Source organism: Cucurbita maxima, unplaced genomic scaffold (assembly GCF_002738345.1).
Source record: "Cucurbita maxima cultivar Rimu unplaced genomic scaffold, Cmax_1.0 Cma_Scf00002, whole genome shotgun sequence".
Classification (NCBI taxonomy): Eukaryota; Viridiplantae; Streptophyta; class Magnoliopsida; order Cucurbitales; family Cucurbitaceae; genus Cucurbita; species Cucurbita maxima.
This window is the reverse complement of record NW_019272018.1, coordinates 4,851,397-4,870,259: the sequence shown is the minus strand read 5'-3', so window position 1 is coordinate 4,870,259 and position 18,863 is coordinate 4,851,397. Positions and strand designations below refer to the sequence as shown.

Here is an 18,863-nt window from a genome sequence, read left to right as displayed (position 1 = left end):
AAAATTGGTAAAAAAACAAAGCACGCCTAACTATGAATTGTTAGAGTAACCCAAAAGAAATGTGCACCTTATTAATATAAATAGTAACGTTCAATTATTTTTTAAGTGATTATGAATTGTTATATTTTTAGAATATTCTATGTTAGATATGGTCTCCGTTACTCAAGGATTATTTAAACTGTAAAAATAAAATTTGTGATGATGTGTGTAAAGAAAAGATAAAAATTTTGTCGTGATTGGTGCTTGAAGCGATTGGGTTAAATTATATAGGAAGGAAAGGTGGAATGTGGTATGAATGGAAATATTTGATATTTAAAAAGTGATAATTATGTCTCAAATTGGGTACCCATCCAAGAAAGCATATGCTTTACGCCCACGTTGGACAGCTAACCTACTTTCATTCACCGCAGACATTATTAATTATTGAATAGTTTGAATGCTTTATTTATAAAATTTATGTTGCTATAGTATTATATAAGCTTATTATAATAATTTCATTTTTTAAATAATAAACCGTGCCACTTAGATTATTTTTTCACTTATAAATGATATCCAAATTTGATTATGTCATTGTAATCAATGAAAAAGACTATTAGATTATATCAAATACAATGCTAAAATGGAAATTCTTTCAATAAAGTTAAAATATTAACTCACTGGATTAGATTAAAATGGTAATCTTAATTAATAATTACAAATTAGATTTTTTTTATTTATTTTAAATTTATTAAAAATAAGAATAATAAAACCGTCACAATCCGATTGGAAATTTGAAACTAGAGAGTCGGTGCGCGCAAGGACACGTTCACGACGCGTTACAAAACAAACGAGTTAGACAGAACGGAACGGAAACTGTTCTGTCAGGTGGGTCCCACCATCAGAATATTTTCCTATTTAAATTATTAATCGGTTTGTGACACGTGTATCTTTCACGAGGGCGAAAACTGGAATTTGACAAAGTATTCCAGCAGCCATAAGACCGCGCAAAACAAAATGCAAGCGCCAAGCGCGCGGCTCCAAATTTGTACGATTTCCTTATTATTCCCCTTTTTACCATCTTGTCCTTCCCACCCACGTCTCCCCTCAATTAATTAATTAGTTAATTAATTAATACCAATAGAATTTAAAGCTCCATGCACACATGTTTTTAATTTACTCTTATTAATTATAAGTTGGGTATAATTTATTTAAACTTTCATTAATACTCGTAAATTTTTTTAAAAAAAATTTAAATTTTATTTTACGGTCATGAATTTTCAAAAATAAAATAAAAAAATTTAGAGATAATTTATGAGATACCGATAAACGATTTTCATCTATATTGATAATATATATATATATTAATAAAAGTACAAATCTTTTTGTATTACCTTTTAATTTTTTACATTTCATTCATTTAATTCATTTAATGTAGACCCATTTTAATTTCAGTAATAACTGTTTAACAGTCAAAAGAAACCCATGAAGCCTATTTGATTTTGGCATATTTATTTTATATCATTAATGCTATTTTATAATGCGTATTTAGAAGGAAATTATTAAAACAAATCTTCCAAAATATTATTTATAGCCTCGAATTTAATTTTTTCTTTTAACCCCAAAACTAATGGAAGGGATATATTTGGAAAATAAAAATTTAAAATAATATATTTTATATAGGATTTGAGACATAATAAATGTAATGTAATTTAATTTTAATAAGGCATTGTTACGAAGGGTAAAGAGGGAAAAAAACATGGGAATTATAGAACGATGAGAGAGAAAGCGAGGGTATTTTGGGTACAAAGTTAATTTCTTCTTCCGAACCTCTAAACATAAGCGTGCAAGCCCCACAGATCTCTGGCTTTCTTTCTCTCTCGGCTCTCAGAATCAGAACACAGCCTGCAACGCAGTGATCGACAATCACTGCTATGCAGATTTTCAGATCAACTCTCTTCACTCTCCCTCTTCTCTTTGCCCTTTTCCTTCTCCTCCATTCTACCATCGCCGCCTGCTCTGACCTCCATTATTCCCGCTTCCATGGTACTCTAATTTCCCCTGTATTTCCCCTTTTCAATCTCGCGTCCGTTTCTCTTCGTTTTTTCTACTTGTTGAGTGACTTTTTTGTCTTTTTCTTTTTTTGATCGGAGCAGTTAGCCCTGGAGTGTTGGTTCGGGCAGTGGAGCTGTCGAAGACGACGGGGAGGAATCTGGCGGAAGCCACCGTTGATAATTCATCTCTGATTTTGGCTGAGAGTAGGACGCAGAGGAAAGACCCTCTTAATAATTTTGAGCTCTATACTGGGGGCTGGAATATACGCAATAAGCATTACTGGGCTGTAAGTTTCGTTCTAATCTGGTTTTGTATTGTCATTTGTGCGTGCGTTGCTACTTCTTTCTATACATTGTGAATAACCACTGCCGATAGGGTTTTGCTGTTCTTTTCGGTTAAATTTACAAAGGGTTTTGAATTTCTTAAGTTCTTCGCTTTTTTTCTTCTTCTTTCCGCTTGCTCTATTGTTGTCAGATATCCATTTTCCTTCTCATTTCTCTATTTCAGTTCGTAATTAGTTTTCATTTGTTTTTTTTTTTCCCTCCCGGAATTACTGCTGTCATGGATTCAAAAACAATATAGTTGCCTTGACAGTCAGCAAGAAAGTTTTAGAATGTACAGAATCAGAGAAGGGGAAGGAACCTTTGATTTTAATAGCTGCTTTATGAATTTGTGAGTTGGTCTGTGATTGATAGTGATAGTTTTAATTGAATACTTTGTTGTTCATCGTTGGTCTGATTTTGTGTTTAACTTTAACTTGATTTCAAATGTTCTTGAAGAATTTGTTTCTCAAGTTTATTTTTTGAACTCGTTTGCTCTCGGGTTTTTGTTTTTGTTCTCATCGTTGTCCTGTTCTGCAGTCTGTTTCCTTTACAGCAGCTCCCTTCTTTGTCATCGCTGGGGTATGGTTCATTGTGTTTGGATTGTGTTTGATGCTCATCTGCCTATGCTACTGCTGCTGTCGAAGGGAGCCTTATGGATATTCTCGATTGGCTTATGCTCTTTCTCTCATTTTCCTCATCCTCTTTACTATTGCAGCAATGTAAAAGTCTTTCTTTTTTCCCTTGTCCATCTCCATATTGTTCACTATTTTGAAGAAATTTGATCTTCAAAATTTAATTTTTTGTTTTCAGTGTTGGGTGTGGTGTTTTGTACACGGGTCAGGGGAAGTTTCACAGCATCACAACAAGTACACTGGACTATGTAGTGAGTCAAGCTGAAACAACTGTTGTCAATCTCCGTAATGTATCTGATTACCTTAGTGCGGCTAAGAAGATAGGAGTTGCATCAGCGTTTCTTTCTGGAGATGTCAAAGGCAAAATCGATGATATTGATAGAAAGCTTAACTCTTCTGCTACAACTCTTTCTCAGAAGACTGGAGATAATTCAAAGGATATCCAAACTGTACTCAATCACATGTAAGAAGATCAAATCGCCATAGACAACATTATGTGCTTGCTTATCTGGATATTAATGGTTTCTTCTTCCTCTTTTGCACAACAGAAGGCTTGCTCTTATAATTCTTGCTGCTATTATGCTCCTTCTGGCATTTCTTGGCTTTTGTAAGTGTTTTATATTTCTTAATACTAGAAGATACAACACATGAAGGTTTTATCAAATGCCATAGAGCTCATCCCTTCTGTATTTGTTCTGCCAATTCTTTGCAGTATTTTCCGTCCTTGGGATGCAGTCTCTTGTGTACTCGTAAGTTTACGTCTCAGATTTTACTGACAAATTCAAATTTGTTATGTTATTGATGCGTATATTCTTCTGCACATATTCCTTGTGATGAACACTTAGTTCCCTGATGCTGCAGCTTGGTGATCATTGGTTGGATTCTTGTTGCTGGCACATTCATTTTGTGTGGAGTTTTTCTTCTCCTCCATAAGTAAGTTTGTTTCTTTATGACTTGTTTAGTGTTTTTGATGTTCCCTTCATTTGCACCATCGTATTGGATAATCTGCATTGGATCTAGTTTTGAGACAGTTCATTTATATTTCTTGCCTCATGTATTCGATGCTAAGCTGAAATTACGACTCATAAATAGACGAGGTTGCCTTTATTGGCTTAAGTTAGCCCGTGGGGCAGGGTCTATCATGAGTAAAGAATTTTTCTTCAATCAACTTTTTATTTTGGTGCATACCCTTTTCTTCCTTATATCTGCAAGCTGTTTGTGAAAAGTGAAAAGGTAATAGGCTTCATTGGCAGTTTTAGCTTTACTTGAAATGGAAGATTGTTCAACTTTCCTGAAATGGAAGATTGTGCAACTTTCTTGAAATGTATGCATGTGAGTCTAGACATTTCGATGTGTATTAAATTTTAAGCTGTTTGTGATAAGGCAAGCCTTTTCCATGTCGTATATAATTTTAAGCTGTTCTTGATAAGACTATCCTCTGCGATGCTTGTCTGCTGACTTCTTATCTCAATACACATTAGTGTTGTAGAAGACACATGCGTTTCAATGAATGAGTGGGTTCAAAACCCAACTGCTCATACAGCTTTGGATGATATCCTCCCGTGTGTGGATAATGCCACAGCCCAAGAAACTCTCGCACAATCAAAGAATGTGGCATTTCAACTTGTTACTGTGGTTAACAATGTCATCACTGGAATTGCAAATCGTAACTTTCCACCAAATGTTGGACAACCCTTTTATTTCAATCAATCTGGTCCATCAATGCCCATCCTCTGCAGCCCTTTTCATTCAGATCTCACTGATCGTTCGTGTGCATCGGGTGAAGTGGAACTGCATAATGCTACTACGGTAAGTGAAATTGAAAAATTAAATGGATTTTTTTTTGAGATCCTGTAGAGTGTCTCTGTTATATCTACCTTAAAGTTTGTGTTTTGTACCTTTCATGATTCATCTTTCATATAGCTTTACGCATGTGAGATCCAACATCGGTTGGAAAGTGGAACGAAGCATTCCTCATTAGGGTGTGAAAACCTCTCCCTAAGGGTGTGAAAACCTCTCCCTAGTAGACGCGTTTTAAAATCGTGAGTCTTATGGCGTTAAACGGGCCAAAACAGACAATATTTACTGGCGGTGGTCTTGGGCTATTACAAATGATGTCAAAGCCAAACACTGAAGAGTGTGCCAGCGAAGACGCTGGGTCCCAAGGAGGGTGGATTGTAAGATCCCACAACAGTTGGGGAGGGAAACAAAGATTCCTTACAAGGGTGTGGAAACCTCTCCTTAGTAGTTGTGTTTTAAAATTGTGAAGCTGATGTCGATACGTAACGGGTCAAAGCAGACAATATATGTTAGTAGTGGATTTACAATGCAGGCGAAGAAATTGCTAAACATCTTTGAACTCTCTTACAAAAAGTTGTACCCCCTTCTTTTCCCTAATAGACGTTTTAAAACCATGAGGCTGATGGAGATAGGTAACGAGCCAAAGCGGACAATATCAACTAGTAGTGGGCTTGACCTATTACAATGTAGGCCAAGAAATTGTTAAACATCTTTGAACTCTCTTCCTTTTCTGATACCTTTCTTAGTATGTCTTTTGTTTAGTATGTCGAGTTGAAAACAACCTTGGTCTCATATAACCTTGTGATAGATATTCTATGTAAAGGAGGAACAACTTTGTTTGATGCAGGTTTGGAAGAACTTTGTGTGTGAAGCTTCAGCTTTTGAGATTTGTACAACCCCTGGTCGGCTGACACCAACCTACTACAGCCAAATGGCAGCTGCAGTAAATGTAACCTTCGGCTTGTACAAGTATGGCCCATACTTGGTCAGTTTGGAAGATTGCACTTTCGTGCGGCAGACATTCACAGACATAAAAAACGACTATTGTCCTGGGTTGCGCCGTTACACACAATGGATCTACGTTGGACTGGTTCTAGTGTCTGCAGCCGTGATGCTGTCGTTAGTTTTCTGGGTTATCTATGCCAGAGAGCGTCGACATCGTGTCTTTACAAAGAGCCATCAGGACAATTACGCCCAGTGATAGCGAAGAACACCGCTGTAAGGAACGCCCATCCATCCATGTATGCTTGTAGCTATATTTGGACATTATGTGAGCGCTTATTTATTTCTGTACCATATTATGTTTCTGTACAAAGTTTTGAACGGCTCTTGTTTATTATGATGGAACGTTGTTTTGTTGACACAAAGTTTAAATTTTTAGTTGAGGTTTTCAAAAATCCATAATCCCCAAATTTTCGGAGGGTTTTGAAAAAGTGTCGAAATTTAATTACGTCCAACCATTACTCAAACTAGCGAAATTTCCATTTCAACCAACCAGACAAATTGTAGTTAATTTTTTTAAAGAATTTCCAGGGCTATTAAGGTAATTACACTTCGAACGGGCTTATTATAAAAATAGAGAAAAAAATAATAATAATAGAAAAGGAAAAAGAAAAAGAAGAAGCCCTTGAATGCCTCAAACTCAAACACACACATCTTCTTCCACAAGTTTCCCTCACAAAAAGGAAATTCAGTTCACAAGATCACTCACGAATTCACCTCTTTTTCCAACTTTTCAATTCAATGGCCACAAAATCTAGATCCGCCAATTCCAAATTACAGAGCGTCGGCAGTTCTCGCAAGTGCCTATGTTCTCCGACCACCCATCCCGGTTCTTTCCGCTGCAGTTTTCACCGGAACCGCCGCAAGGCCTCCGCTAGGTCATCGTCATCCTCTATTTCTGCCATTACCAGTGCGCAGTTGGAGCTTACGGTGTTCGCGAAGGCCAATGCGGTGAGGGCGTTTCTTCTGCACATCATCAGGCCGTCCAGTAACGATCTTCAGCGGCGGAGGAATTTTCTTCCCAGACCTTCCAGGTTTTGCTTGATGAACAAACACGGAACTGGGTTGGCCGTTTCTTGAATCATTTTTTTGGTTTTACTAGCTCTGAATGTTCTTTCGATCCTCTTCGCTGAATTTCCTGTCTCGCTTTACAGACGAGTTCGTAAATATAGTGTTTGTGTACAGATTTTATAGAATATCGCATAAGTTCGATCTTGGTTCGACAAACTTTTCTTGAAATAAAATTAGGTTTTTGTATATTTCTCTCCTCTGTTTCTTTCGCTCTGATTCTTGGAACTGGAGAATCGCAATAATCAAGCTGTGTTCATAGGAATTCATAATCCGATCAAAACTCGTTCCACATTTCTCGCTCGGATTTGATTTGTTTCCAAATTCCGCAATCTTTCTGTTTATTGATAGAGAGATCTCGGAGTATTATTGATTTCAATGTGAGTTCAGTATTCAATGGAATCTACGCTATAACGAGATTTTGTGAGATCAAAATAGTAAAGGCAAATCATGTTTGTCAATTAAAATTTATTTTCTGTTGCTTAAGCTTTAAGCTAGATCTGTAAGTGTTGAAATGATCTTATTTTGGAAATTGATTAAATTCATAGCATTATAATAATAATAATTACCACCATTACTTTCATGTTTTTATATTCACTTTTTCCGGAAGTTTTTAAGATAATATTTTAAATATAGACCAAATTTATTATTATCCTTTTAAAGAAACTAGAATCAAACCAAGGAAACAACAGTGATCTAGTAGTCTCATAATCTTAAAACAGTCTCTACGAAGCGACTTCCACATATTTCAATTTACTGTTCAATGCTCTCCAACCGATGTAGAATCTCACAACAAACACGATTAAACGATTAAACTTTAGAGTTATTGCATTCGGTGATGCGTTTTTTGATTACTAATCTAAATCGGGGAATGAATAAAGTTGGATGGAGAAGATTGAAGGAGCATCTCTACATGGTTATCCCACCAAATGAAAATTTGTTTTGGCATGCTAAGATGGACTTGACTTATTCCAACATAGCCTTAATGAGAGTATCAAATGCCCAAACCATCACCCACACTAAAACTGGTCAAACTTTCTCTGAGTTTTATTTTAAAATAAATAAAAAATAAAAATTCAGTCAAAAGTGATTCTTTAGTGAAAATTATTGAAGAAAAAAAAAAAAAAAAAAAGAAAAGAAAACCCATGTGATTGGGAATTGAATTTTATAACGAAGAATAAGAAACGAAAATAAATGGGATAGGAATCTTCTTAACTTGAGAAAAATCAACGTTTGATTGCTTAAACCCTTTTTTTTTTAAATAAAAAAAATAATAAAAAATAGTATTTTCTTCGGAATTAATTATTATTTTTTAAATGATATTAATTTATGATTGTAATCAAAGACCAAAGACCACAACAAAAGCATAGCACAAAAGTAGACCCATAAAGCGTGACAAAATTCCCCCTCTCTTCACACTTTTTATTTTTTGTTTTTATCAATATGTTCTTATTTAAGTGAATTTAGGGTCGTGTTTTGAAATAATAATAATATTTTTAAAAAAATTTAAAGCTTCAAAACCGGTTTAAAGTTGATCAACTATTTAAAAACATTGAAATCTAGTCTAAAACTCATGTTTTGAATTTATTTAATTCTTAGTGAAATTATGATTTGAAATGTCAAACATGTTTAAGCACACAATTGATTATACGTACCTTCTAATACCTTTTCCAAAACAATGCAATATGAATAACAGTGTAAACTTTTTAAGCCAATGTTTGGGCACCCACTTGAATTCGAATGGTGCAAATTCAAATCTACATATTATTGGAAGAACCCAATTTTCCTCTCTCACTCCGTTTTCTTCTGGATCAATAATAAGTATTTTAACATATTTTAAAAAGCCTAAGATTTTTATTTATTAAAATTTTTAAAGTTTACCATCAAAACCTTCATATTTTGGCGGATAGCAACATTTTAAGTATTTTTAATATTTCGATTACCATCTTAACCACAAAATAAGAATGAGAATAGACTGTAAATTTAATATGAAATTTTTATATTTTAGAGAGTAGTAATTTAATGGGTTGATTAAGATGTGGTAATCTTAAATTATTAATCAAATTAGTCACTAACCACTTACCTAATCTCTATCAAATCAAACCATAACGATGATCTGTCAATAAGACAGAGTCAAAGCAAAGCCACGCGTCTGCTAGAGAAGACAAAGACCGTGTACAATATTTGACAACAAATTCGAAGCTGCGGTCGCCCAACGCACTCTCACTCATACCCACTCCTCCACCACTGGTGCCCTTGCCAAACCCCTGCCGCTTACTTTTCTCCCCCTTTTCCCCCTAATTATTTGCCTTTTCACTTTTGTCTCCCCATTTTACCCTCAATCGAAAACATTTTTTATAAGAGTGTAAAAATATTTTTTTAATACTATCTAATATCCTTAAAAAAAAAAAAAAAAAAACTTATTTATACTCACCTCATTAATTATTCAAAAGCAACACACGAGACTTGTGTGATTAAATTTTATTTATTTATTTATGTATTAAAAAAACATACGAATAAATCCCCCAATATTGTGCTTTTTCATTGGAAAAAGAATAGAGAAAAGAAAAAAGAAAAAGGAAAAGGAAAAGGGGGTCTGCCATGCGGGGCCATACTCCCATGTGAAACGCTCCACCCAAAGTTTGCCATGGGGACCACCAAGAACACATGTCCACTCCAATCCCACCAAATTATTTATTTAACTTTCCTGGATAATTAAAATAAATAATAAAATCGCCCACCGGAACATACATGGGGTACGTGGAATTGAAATGGGCTGTCAGTTGTGGTATTCCTGGTACGTGGCAATTGCCTTTCAAACTGTCAGACTAAACGCCATTTTATTTTTATTTTATTATAAATAATTTTACATTATCGCCGCAACTGCAACTGCAACTGCAAGCCCATAGCATTACTAATGAAACCGTCTCCTTTTTCTTTTTCCCTTAAATGCCCTTTTTCACCAATTTGGTGATTTCTTATCTTATTTCTTTGATTTGCCTTTATGAAAAATATAAATTAATATTCGGTGGCGTTTAATTACACCGCTCTTATTTTTCAATTTCCTTAAGATGTGATTTTTATTTATTCGGTGAGATGTATAAATCCTTCCAACTGTAGGGGCATATTTGCAAATTCAAATAGTCCGCTAGCAATTCCGTGGCGAGAAATTGCACCCCGTCTCTCCTATAAATACACGGCTCGAGTAAAGCTAGGTTTGCCAATTTGAATAGCCGAAAACAGCTTCTAAGAAAACCTTCTTCCTCCTCTTTCTCTTTCGTCTCTCTCTCATCTTTAGACTGCAACTTTAATGGCGGTTTCTTCTAGAAAATCGAGTGGGCCGGTTCTGAGGTCTCTCTCACCTTCTGGGAGATTCTATGGCTCCTATTCTTCTTCTATGTCCTCTGGCTCATCGGCTTTTGCGTCTTCTACGTCAAGCTTTTCCACCAGGAACCCTACGTTTTTCCGTAGATCTGTGTCTCCTTCTCGTATTAATCTTCAACCTTCTTCTTCTCCGTCGGCGTCGTCCGTGAGGTTTTCATTGGACAGGTCTATTTCTCCGAATCGGCCGATTTCTGTTTCGACTCGTATCAGTGGGAATCAAGTAGTGAAGAGGCAGAGCAACCAGAAGAGGACCTGCATGTGCTCACCGACCACGCATCCTGGTTCGTTCCGATGTAGTCTCCACAAAGGCGTTCCGTCACAACCTTCGACTCCTTACTCGTCTAATCGGCTCAACGCGCGGAGATCGGCGATGACGAACTCTCTTGTCAGAATCGGAGGAGTTGAAGGCGATTTAGTGAAGCGTGCCTTGGCGTCCCTCATCCGGCCTTCGTCTCACAGTCAAAGGCGCCGAGCGGATTTCTGTCCGAGACGGAGCCGGCTTTCGAACATGTCGAAAGCCGATGATCTGTGATGGAGATTTTGGTACGTTGGCGAATATTCTCTGGTTTATTAATCTGTTTTCCTCTTCTCTGAGTTTCCGTCAACGAAGACGGGAGATACCGACCACTGGTTCGACGGCAGTTACGGATCGTAGCGCAAGGATACGGAATCGGAGGCGAAGCATGGGAATCATATCTGGTTGCCTCTCCAGTAAACCTCGCTGCTCGGAGTTGGACTAGAGAACCTATATAACTTTGTGTATATGCAGCATATATAAATATATGGAAGACATATAGTTGCCGCGACATTGATAACAATTCGTGGAGCTTCTGGACACTAATTTTTCACCAATTTCAAAATTTAACAGTCAATTCATTCCTAAATGGTCTTAGTCTCAAACTAATTTCAAATGAAACGATAAAATTAATTTCGTCTGCCAAACGGTGAAATCGGTTCATTGAATTAATGTTCCTCGAACTCGCCACGTACTTTTTCCAGAACGGTTGTTCTTGTTTGGTTGGGCGTCGGCCGTCTCCTTCCTTCCGTTGTCAACTCTGTCCATTGTCGGCGTGAAATTGTAACAGGGAAATCGCGTGCTGATGATTACCGATATCCGTTCGGTCAACGTGGTGATTTCTCAAAGGTAAAGTGATTTTATCTTTAATCTTCCTATTCCTCTGTTCCTTCGAGTTTTCAGTTCGTTATAATGTCTGTTTATGTTCTGTATACAGATGCATTTACAGGTTGATACGGAAGGAGTCCTTGAAGTATGAATTTGTGATCAGAAAGTAGGATTTATGATTGAGAAAATAGGCGGAGATGGTTCAAGTTTGGATGAAGTTGTGAACTAGGACACTTTGAGATCTGAACACAAACCGAACAAATTCAATTCAAAGTAACTGGAATCTATACAACATAAAATAAATGTTAAAAGAAACAAGTTGAAGGAAAGAATTGGACGGAAGAAAACTGAAATCTAGGAGATTATGATGATATGGTGTTGAGAGACGGTGGAGGTGGATGGTAAACCTGGTGATGTTCCAAATCGGTGGAGGGGACCGACTTCTACTTCCATACGAAAAATCAATCCGAAGAACAAACCCTATCAAATGTTCATAATAATTGATATTGAGAAACCAAGTCCATTCAATTGAAATTCTACCCATTTTTGTATAATGAACTTGATGATACTCAACGAGAGGGTTACCTCCCCCCATATCCAAGATTAGGATGGTGAGACATGCAGCACAAATTGATATACGTTACTAAGTTCAGAGAAAAAATTGAAGGCTGAAGTATAAACTTGGTGTATGAATATAAATGATAGATGGGGGAATCCCGAGAATGGGGACAACTCCCTACCTCGAGAACAACCATATCCAATCTCCATCCTCCAAGCTCTTATCTCCAACTCTCTCTCATTTCTATGAACTTTAGGTCCACCCTACGGTTCCACATCGACCATTCAATTTTTTCTATTATTTATTTCTTTAATAGATGAGCATTATATTTTAAGATAAGAATTCAAATGGGTTTTCTTCCGTAAAGAAATTAGATCAGAAGAGATGATTTGTTTTTTTTCTTTCTCATTTTGAGATATCTAATTAGTTGTCTTACATTTGAGGATACGGATAATTATTATGAGATGGAAATGAAAATGGTGTGTCCAACGTTCACTCCACGGCCACCACGATTGCGACAAAATGAATAGAAAAGACACAAAATGTGGCTCTCTTAAGCCTGTTTGGATGCCCAGAAAATCAGCCTCCATCATCATCATTATCTTCCATCTTTCATGAGCTTGACAATGGGTACACCTGCTTCCACTTTTAGCCACCAACTGGGTGCTTCTCTTTTTTTTAATATCATCTCATTATGCATTCATTTTTTAAATATATGTAAATTTTAATTCAATATTTGAAAATTAAAAAAATATATATTTAATTCAAATGTTATATGAATAAAATATTTAAAGAAAAAAAGAAAAGAGGGAAAAAAGAGTGAGTGATTCAAACGGGCTTTATGTCATGAAACAAAGAAGCCCACAACGAATGATAATCATCGTCCGTTTCTATCCTCTCCTCCTTACAACGACAGCAAATTATTGGGCTTCCTTCTATCGGCCCAGAAAATCTTGGGCTTCGGCTCGGCGGTATTAGCCTCATCATTCTCCCTTCGGGTATCCTATTATGCTTTGGGCTTTTACTCGAGGCCCAATTGGAAGTTCTCCCCTCCAGAGGCCCATATGATATTGGGCTTCTCGGGGACATGGGCCGCTCTTTTCTATTTAACGGCCCAGATAACTTCAGGCTTTTACGGTTCATCACTAACTTCTCGTGCGTTTTTCCATCCAACGGTCCCGAATGTGACACGTTTTTACTCCGTCGTTTCGTCGGCTTCAGAACCTCCAGGACCTTAACCTCCTGTTTCAGGCCGTGATCCTCGCCGTGGGTCGGCGTACCCGGCGCAATCTCCGCCGCCTCTTTCCGGAAAATCCCCTTCTCCGGCTTGGAGTTGGCAGTGAGAGTCAGGTTCCGGAGGCAGTTTCTGAGGCAGTTCTTGGTTTTGGTGAAAGCGGAAAGGAGAAATTTCTTGTGGGTGGGTTGTTGTTGTGTATGGAATTTAGCGAGTTTCATGATCTCGAGCCTGTCTGTGGCGACGGAGATTCCAATTTTGTGGAGAAAATGGTGGTTGAAACTGGAAATGTCTTCAGGTTTGAGGCCATTTTGGACGAAAAGAAGACCGTATTCGTAGGTGTGAAGAGGGTCGAGGCCGGTTCTTGATAGCCAAGAGAACCAGTCCATTGCAGGAGCCTTCGAAGCTTTTTCAATGGCTTCTATCTCTTAGCTATTGCTTTAAGAGCTTGACATGTATACACGGAAAGAAATTTTCAATTTAACCTATTCAATTATTAGCGGGTCAATTATTTCAATTAATTTTGGAAGTTTATTGAACATGGGGATGAACATTATGTCCTCCCATAAATAATTTTCTACAAACAAATACAAAATTATATAATGTATTTTCTTCTCAATGGCTTATTGAAAGAAAATTGCTACCTTTTTATCAAATAAAGCATACACAAAGCAACCAAAAAGGGTAGTGATTGATGGCCACCTAACAAATAACTAATAGCTGCTTGAATTAAAGAAATCCAAACACTAGACCCAGAAAATAATTGGTATTAGGGAGATGGTAGTTGGATCATAGCCATTGAAGCATGAAGAAGACCACTAGGATCTTGCAAGATTGGTTGGAACCATTAAATTCTGCTTTACAAGAACAGAGGCAGTTTGAGATGTCACATGCTTGGTCAAAAGCTGTTTGTCGTGGAATGAAATTAGTGACATTTGTCGCATACAATATAGAATTGAATTATTGAAGATCTATTGAGAAATGCATCTAAAAATAGCTTTTTTATTTTTTGGAAACTTTTCAAGGGGCCTCATGAAGGAAGAAAAATGAATATATTCCTGAGATCAAAATGATGTTTATGTCATTGACTCAAATAATAGTTCTTTCCATTGTTATTATTTTGTGTCAGTGATGCAAATATCTCAATAAAAGCAAGCTACCGTTGAGTTTACCAGTTCAAACTCGCTGCTTTCCCCTGCAATAAGTCCCATATAATGACTGCCATATCAGTTGCTCTCAGGTTGACCAATTTTCATATCTGACTATATCATAAGAGAATTGATGGATTGATGATCTCCACAAGAGAAAAGAATTCAAATCTACAGAGGAACAACTTCTTTGTTAAGGTTAGTTTGGTTGATAAAAGTTCTAAGATATAAATATTCACATCACTCATCCGACTCATTTTTTGGATATTTGATGTCTGTAACCATGACAATCTCATCATCTAATTCTTCAGTCTGCTCTGTTTCCTTGTAACCTTCTGGGAGCACGTTGCAGTTAATGGTGTACCACACTGGTCTCTCTTCCTGGAATAACCTGCCTCAAAACAAAATGATCGGATAAGAGAAATGGAAACTATATCGATTAATCAAATTTACATCTTGATGTCGGAACTCTTTTAAGTTGGCTCGTGCACACTTTTATAGCTACTCAATCTGTTTAGATGAGAGCAGGTTGTTCTTTAAAGTGGTTCGCTTCTCTTGTAGATTGTAATAATTGGCAGCTTTGTTCATTGTCTAAACAAATACTTATCACAAACTTGTGCCAGTAACACTTGAATTCATCGTGTTCTATTTCAGCTAATAATGAGCAAAATGGATGTTTTTGTGTAGGTATAAGAAAAAAGAGAGAGAGAGGGGGAGAGATTTACGGATGCTTGCAAAGCGTTGGGCATCGCACTGTAAGTGAATACTTGCATGTCGATAGTTCTGTGATAGAATTAATCATGGCTCTGGGCTCTGAGCAAACAAATCTAACCTGCAATGAAATTAAGAATCAAAATTGGCAATGAGGAGAAAGAAAGAAAAAAGTGACAGAAAATTATTGATTACTTTGTACCTCAGTTTCTCGTGGTTGATTTGTTAGATCACACATGGTTCCATTTGTGTAATGATGAGCATGATACCTGAATGAGTCACGTAGCTTCATATTACTTTGAGAATTTGACATGTGGGGAGAGGCGCCAAAAGAAAACCTTGCTAACTATACAGGATCTATGGGATCCACACACTGAACTCATACGAGCTTTTCTTCATATTTCATGTCTGAATGTCATATTTGACACGTAAGAATTGACAATTAAAGAAACTCAAAGTCAGACCCATAGTAGAATGCTGGATGAAAACTCACACAAGTTTCTGTTTCCACGTATACCTCCAACTTACTAATTTGAGAAGTGGTAGAAATAGGAAAATTACAAGCTTTAGTGTTTTTCGATAGTTGGTCTTTGCCTGTAACTTTAAGTCAGTTCATAATTTCTTAACTGGTAACTAATTAAAGTAAAAGCAAACCTTTGGGATGCATCTTTTGAGCGAGGATCCTTCAAAGTAGATACATCAGAGAGATTCTCATGGAGATTAGCCGTTGCGTCTGCATCATAGACACCCAATACAAACTCCTGAACTACCTGCAAAACAATACGCCAGATACTTCAAAGTCTTCACTACTTAAAATGGCAGGGCATTGTTTTATGTTTTTAATTAAGCTATAAACCATAACCATGGCCTCCTGAAACATAAGCTAATAAAACAATCTCCTTTAAGAATATTGACACCAGTCCCCCATTTCATACACAGAGATTAGAGAAACGCATAAAGAAAGCATTAGAAGACACTCAATGAGACTACCTTATCATCCTCCAAATGAAATTGTCGTAGTGTTTTCTGGTAACAAAATTCATATGTCCACCAACCCTCTTGCTGCAAAAAGAAGTTGATGATGCAAGGCAAACGTGTCAATTGTTCATAACATAATCATCACTTGTTTTACCTAAAATGCATATATTTTACCACAATTGGCCCTAGTTTTAAATAGCATGAATGTTGAGCGCAACAAAGGCACCTTGTCTCATGTGAGGCAGGACTGCCTCAAAGCATACACTTCACTTATATTTTTTAAACATGTCATATACTTTGAACACATATATTATTTTTAAAAATGAAATAAGAAAATACCTTAACGTCTTAACTTTTTGCTTGATGCCTGATTTCTCAAGGAACTCGCACTAAAAAAACTACTTACAACTCTACTTTTCTTTCGAGATATGATTTTAAAACATCGACAATATAGTCATCAGATGCATGCAAAGCAATATTTAGTGATAGATCCTAACCCTGACAAAACATTGCTCTTTTAATGCTTCAAGCAGCTCATCTGGAGTCTTCAATTTGACACGCTTCTCAGACTCCACAATCATGCTACTCATGTTCACCTGAATAGCTGGTTTTCCATTCTTGGACTTCTCCATCTTAGGCAAGAAGCACATGTAATTCTTTCCATTTTTATTGGGCATAAACACAGATTCCTGATCATCATCCTGCAAAGTCATAAAAAACATAGTGATTTCAGATGGCATATGCATACTTCCTTATTCTTGAATTATGAAGTCAGATATCATACAGTGTAGAAAAGAAAGTTTTTGTATGAAGTCTAGTACAAGGAAAAGGGTACTGACTAAACATTAAAACAATAAAATTTCGTGCATAGAGAAGGAGCTTTAAGTTCCCACTTACATTTGCAGCAGAATTGAGCGCATACAATGATTTAATTATCAAGCATTTAAGAAAACAATGCACACAGAGTCCACCTTCCCATCTCTTCTTCCACAGTGCATCTTACCGACTAATCACATGTTGGCCGTCTAGAAGGTTCTTGGAGTTCAAGAAATCATTTACAAACCAATTATTCCAATTGCTTGATACCATAAGGATGAAACTACAATTTTAGTTTGCTTCAAAATTTGGTGTCATGGATCACTGTACACAGAGAACTTCTTATTTATTTATTGTTTTTAATCGTGTCAAAATAATCAACTATCAATCTTCAAAGCCCTTCCTCCAATCCCCTTTATCTTAGAGAAAGAAGGCAACTGATGAATACATTTCACAGAGTGGGAAACAATGTAAAGTACAAAAACCAAATTAGGCCAACAGAGAGAATATATGATGATAAATTTAAAAAAAGAAACAACAAAATAAGATAACTAGAGATTGACTAATGAAGGTGTGGAGAAATGCCCACAGTCTATCATCTTTAACTTTGTAAAGTTATACTACACTCCGACCTAACAAGAGAGGAGGAGGAAAAATGCCAAAGACCCAAAAAATCCCCATCTAATTACATCCTATAGGTGAATAGGATCCAAATAATACCAAGCAACAACTAAGTTCATTATAAAGCTTACCGGGTTGTAAGGCGAGTCCTCTGGATGGAATTCAATATTGTATTTCAGTCCACGAGAGTTGCGACTAAATGTACCACCTGCTAATCATCAATCAGAAAGAGGGGATAACAAAATTTCATATTAACTAGCTATTGCAATGATGAGCAAATACAATAAATGTAAAGATGGTACACCACCCTACATTTTGATGTTTCAAATTCTCATAAAGTATGCCAAACCGAATGTTAAACAACTTATGGAATATCAGCCCGCCAAGACATAATCCTACGATTTAGATTCAGTTCGCAATCGGAGTGGCATAACTTCAATCAATCAGAAGCAGAAACTCTACAACTTAATAATAAAGGAAGATAGTCTGAAAAACCATTTCTAAATACTGAATTCAAAACAAAAATTAACTAATTAAAAATTCATGAATCAAGATTGTACGCCTAAAGAAGATATCTGTTTCGCAACTTGTCAATAAAAAGTTAAAGAAAGAGAGAATTTGGAGAAGAATTTCACCTAATTGAGCTGGGAAGATCTGGTCAGCTAACACGGAGTGGCAAAAATTACCAACTAAAAGAACCAGACACAGCAATTTCCTCATTCCGGTGTCCTCCGACGAACGTACAATGGGGAAAACAAGAGAAGCAAAATGTAAAGGCGAGGTATTTCAGCTGGAAGCAGAAGGACGACAGCAGCGACGACGAAGAAGATGAAAATGGCGTCTTCGTAAACTTGCTTTACGGCGTCCTATTGACGGTGGTGCATTTCCACGTAAGCTTGACCAATGAGTGGTTGCCACGTCATGAGAAGGTATTTGGACTTCCAACAAAATGGGCCGGGTCAGTCCAGCGTTTAATGGATCTGTGGACTCATATTTAAGTGGGCTTTGTCTATGGGCCATGTCCTCGAAGGAACTCAAATATATTTTTTTTATTTCAACAATTAATGGGCCGGAGAATTCAGCCCATTAATTGTACACCTGGTATATGAAATTATTTAAAATTTACAGAATAATATAATTGTGATTTTTCTTTCTTAAAAGCATATCATATGTCTTTTCATGTAGCTTTTAGCACGTGTTAAAAAAAAAAGCTGGGTAAAGTTGGCAGGCTAAGTAATATCTTTATTTATATTTTATTAATAGAAAATATTGCTTTAATAATATATTTTAATTCAAATTATTCACCACAAAATAGATGAACTAAAATTTAACCATTGACATGAAAAATAAAAACCAGAATTTATTTATTATATATAATTATAAAATTTTGAACCAACAACCAATGGAATGGGCGGTTACCCAAAAGACTTGGA

General features: G+C 36.4%; 5 protein-coding genes across 5 annotated transcripts; 3 read left to right on the top strand and 2 right to left on the bottom strand.

Annotated features, from left to right (window-relative positions):
• The first annotated feature begins 1,822 nt into the window (after positions 1–1,822).
• On the top strand, positions 1,823–6,176 carry LOC111495659. Its single transcript, XM_023145794.1, has 9 exons — positions 1,823–2,022; positions 2,133–2,317; positions 2,892–3,073; positions 3,165–3,449; positions 3,535–3,593; positions 3,699–3,735; positions 3,848–3,919; positions 4,468–4,795; positions 5,634–6,176. The coding sequence occupies exons 1-9, from the start codon at positions 1,911–1,913 to the stop codon at positions 5,985–5,987; spliced, it is 1,614 nt and encodes a 537-aa protein (XP_023001562.1). The 5' UTR covers positions 1,823–1,910; the 3' UTR covers positions 5,988–6,176.
• Positions 6,177–6,529: 353 nt separating this feature from the next.
• LOC111497277 lies at positions 6,530–6,868 on the top strand. The gene has a single exon (XM_023148037.1). The coding sequence runs from the start codon at positions 6,530–6,532 to the stop codon at positions 6,866–6,868; it is 339 nt and encodes a 112-aa protein (XP_023003805.1).
• Positions 6,869–10,064: 3,196 nt separating this feature from the next.
• On the top strand, positions 10,065–11,182 carry LOC111465917. The gene has a single exon (XM_023110388.1). It carries the CDS (start codon positions 10,167–10,169, stop codon positions 10,770–10,772), a length of 606 nt encoding a protein of 201 aa, XP_022966156.1. The 5' UTR covers positions 10,065–10,166; the 3' UTR covers positions 10,773–11,182.
• Positions 11,183–12,727: 1,545 nt separating this feature from the next.
• LOC111499283 lies at positions 12,728–13,653 on the bottom strand. The gene has a single exon (XM_023150841.1). It carries the CDS (start codon positions 13,543–13,545, stop codon positions 12,751–12,753), a length of 795 nt encoding a protein of 264 aa, XP_023006609.1. The 5' UTR covers positions 13,546–13,653; the 3' UTR covers positions 12,728–12,750.
• A 758-nt stretch (positions 13,654–14,411) lies between these two features.
• LOC111467906 (protein OS-9 homolog) lies at positions 14,412–18,285 on the bottom strand. The gene is made up of 8 exons (XM_023113003.1): positions 18,066–18,285; positions 17,562–17,638; positions 16,491–16,694; positions 16,006–16,077; positions 15,670–15,785; positions 15,218–15,284; positions 15,030–15,136; positions 14,412–14,695 (listed from the first exon to the last, which is right to left on the bottom strand). The coding sequence occupies exons 1-8, from the start codon at positions 18,148–18,150 to the stop codon at positions 14,545–14,547; spliced, it is 879 nt and encodes a 292-aa protein (XP_022968771.1). The 5' UTR covers positions 18,151–18,285; the 3' UTR covers positions 14,412–14,544.
• Positions 18,286–18,863: the final 578 nt, after the last annotated feature.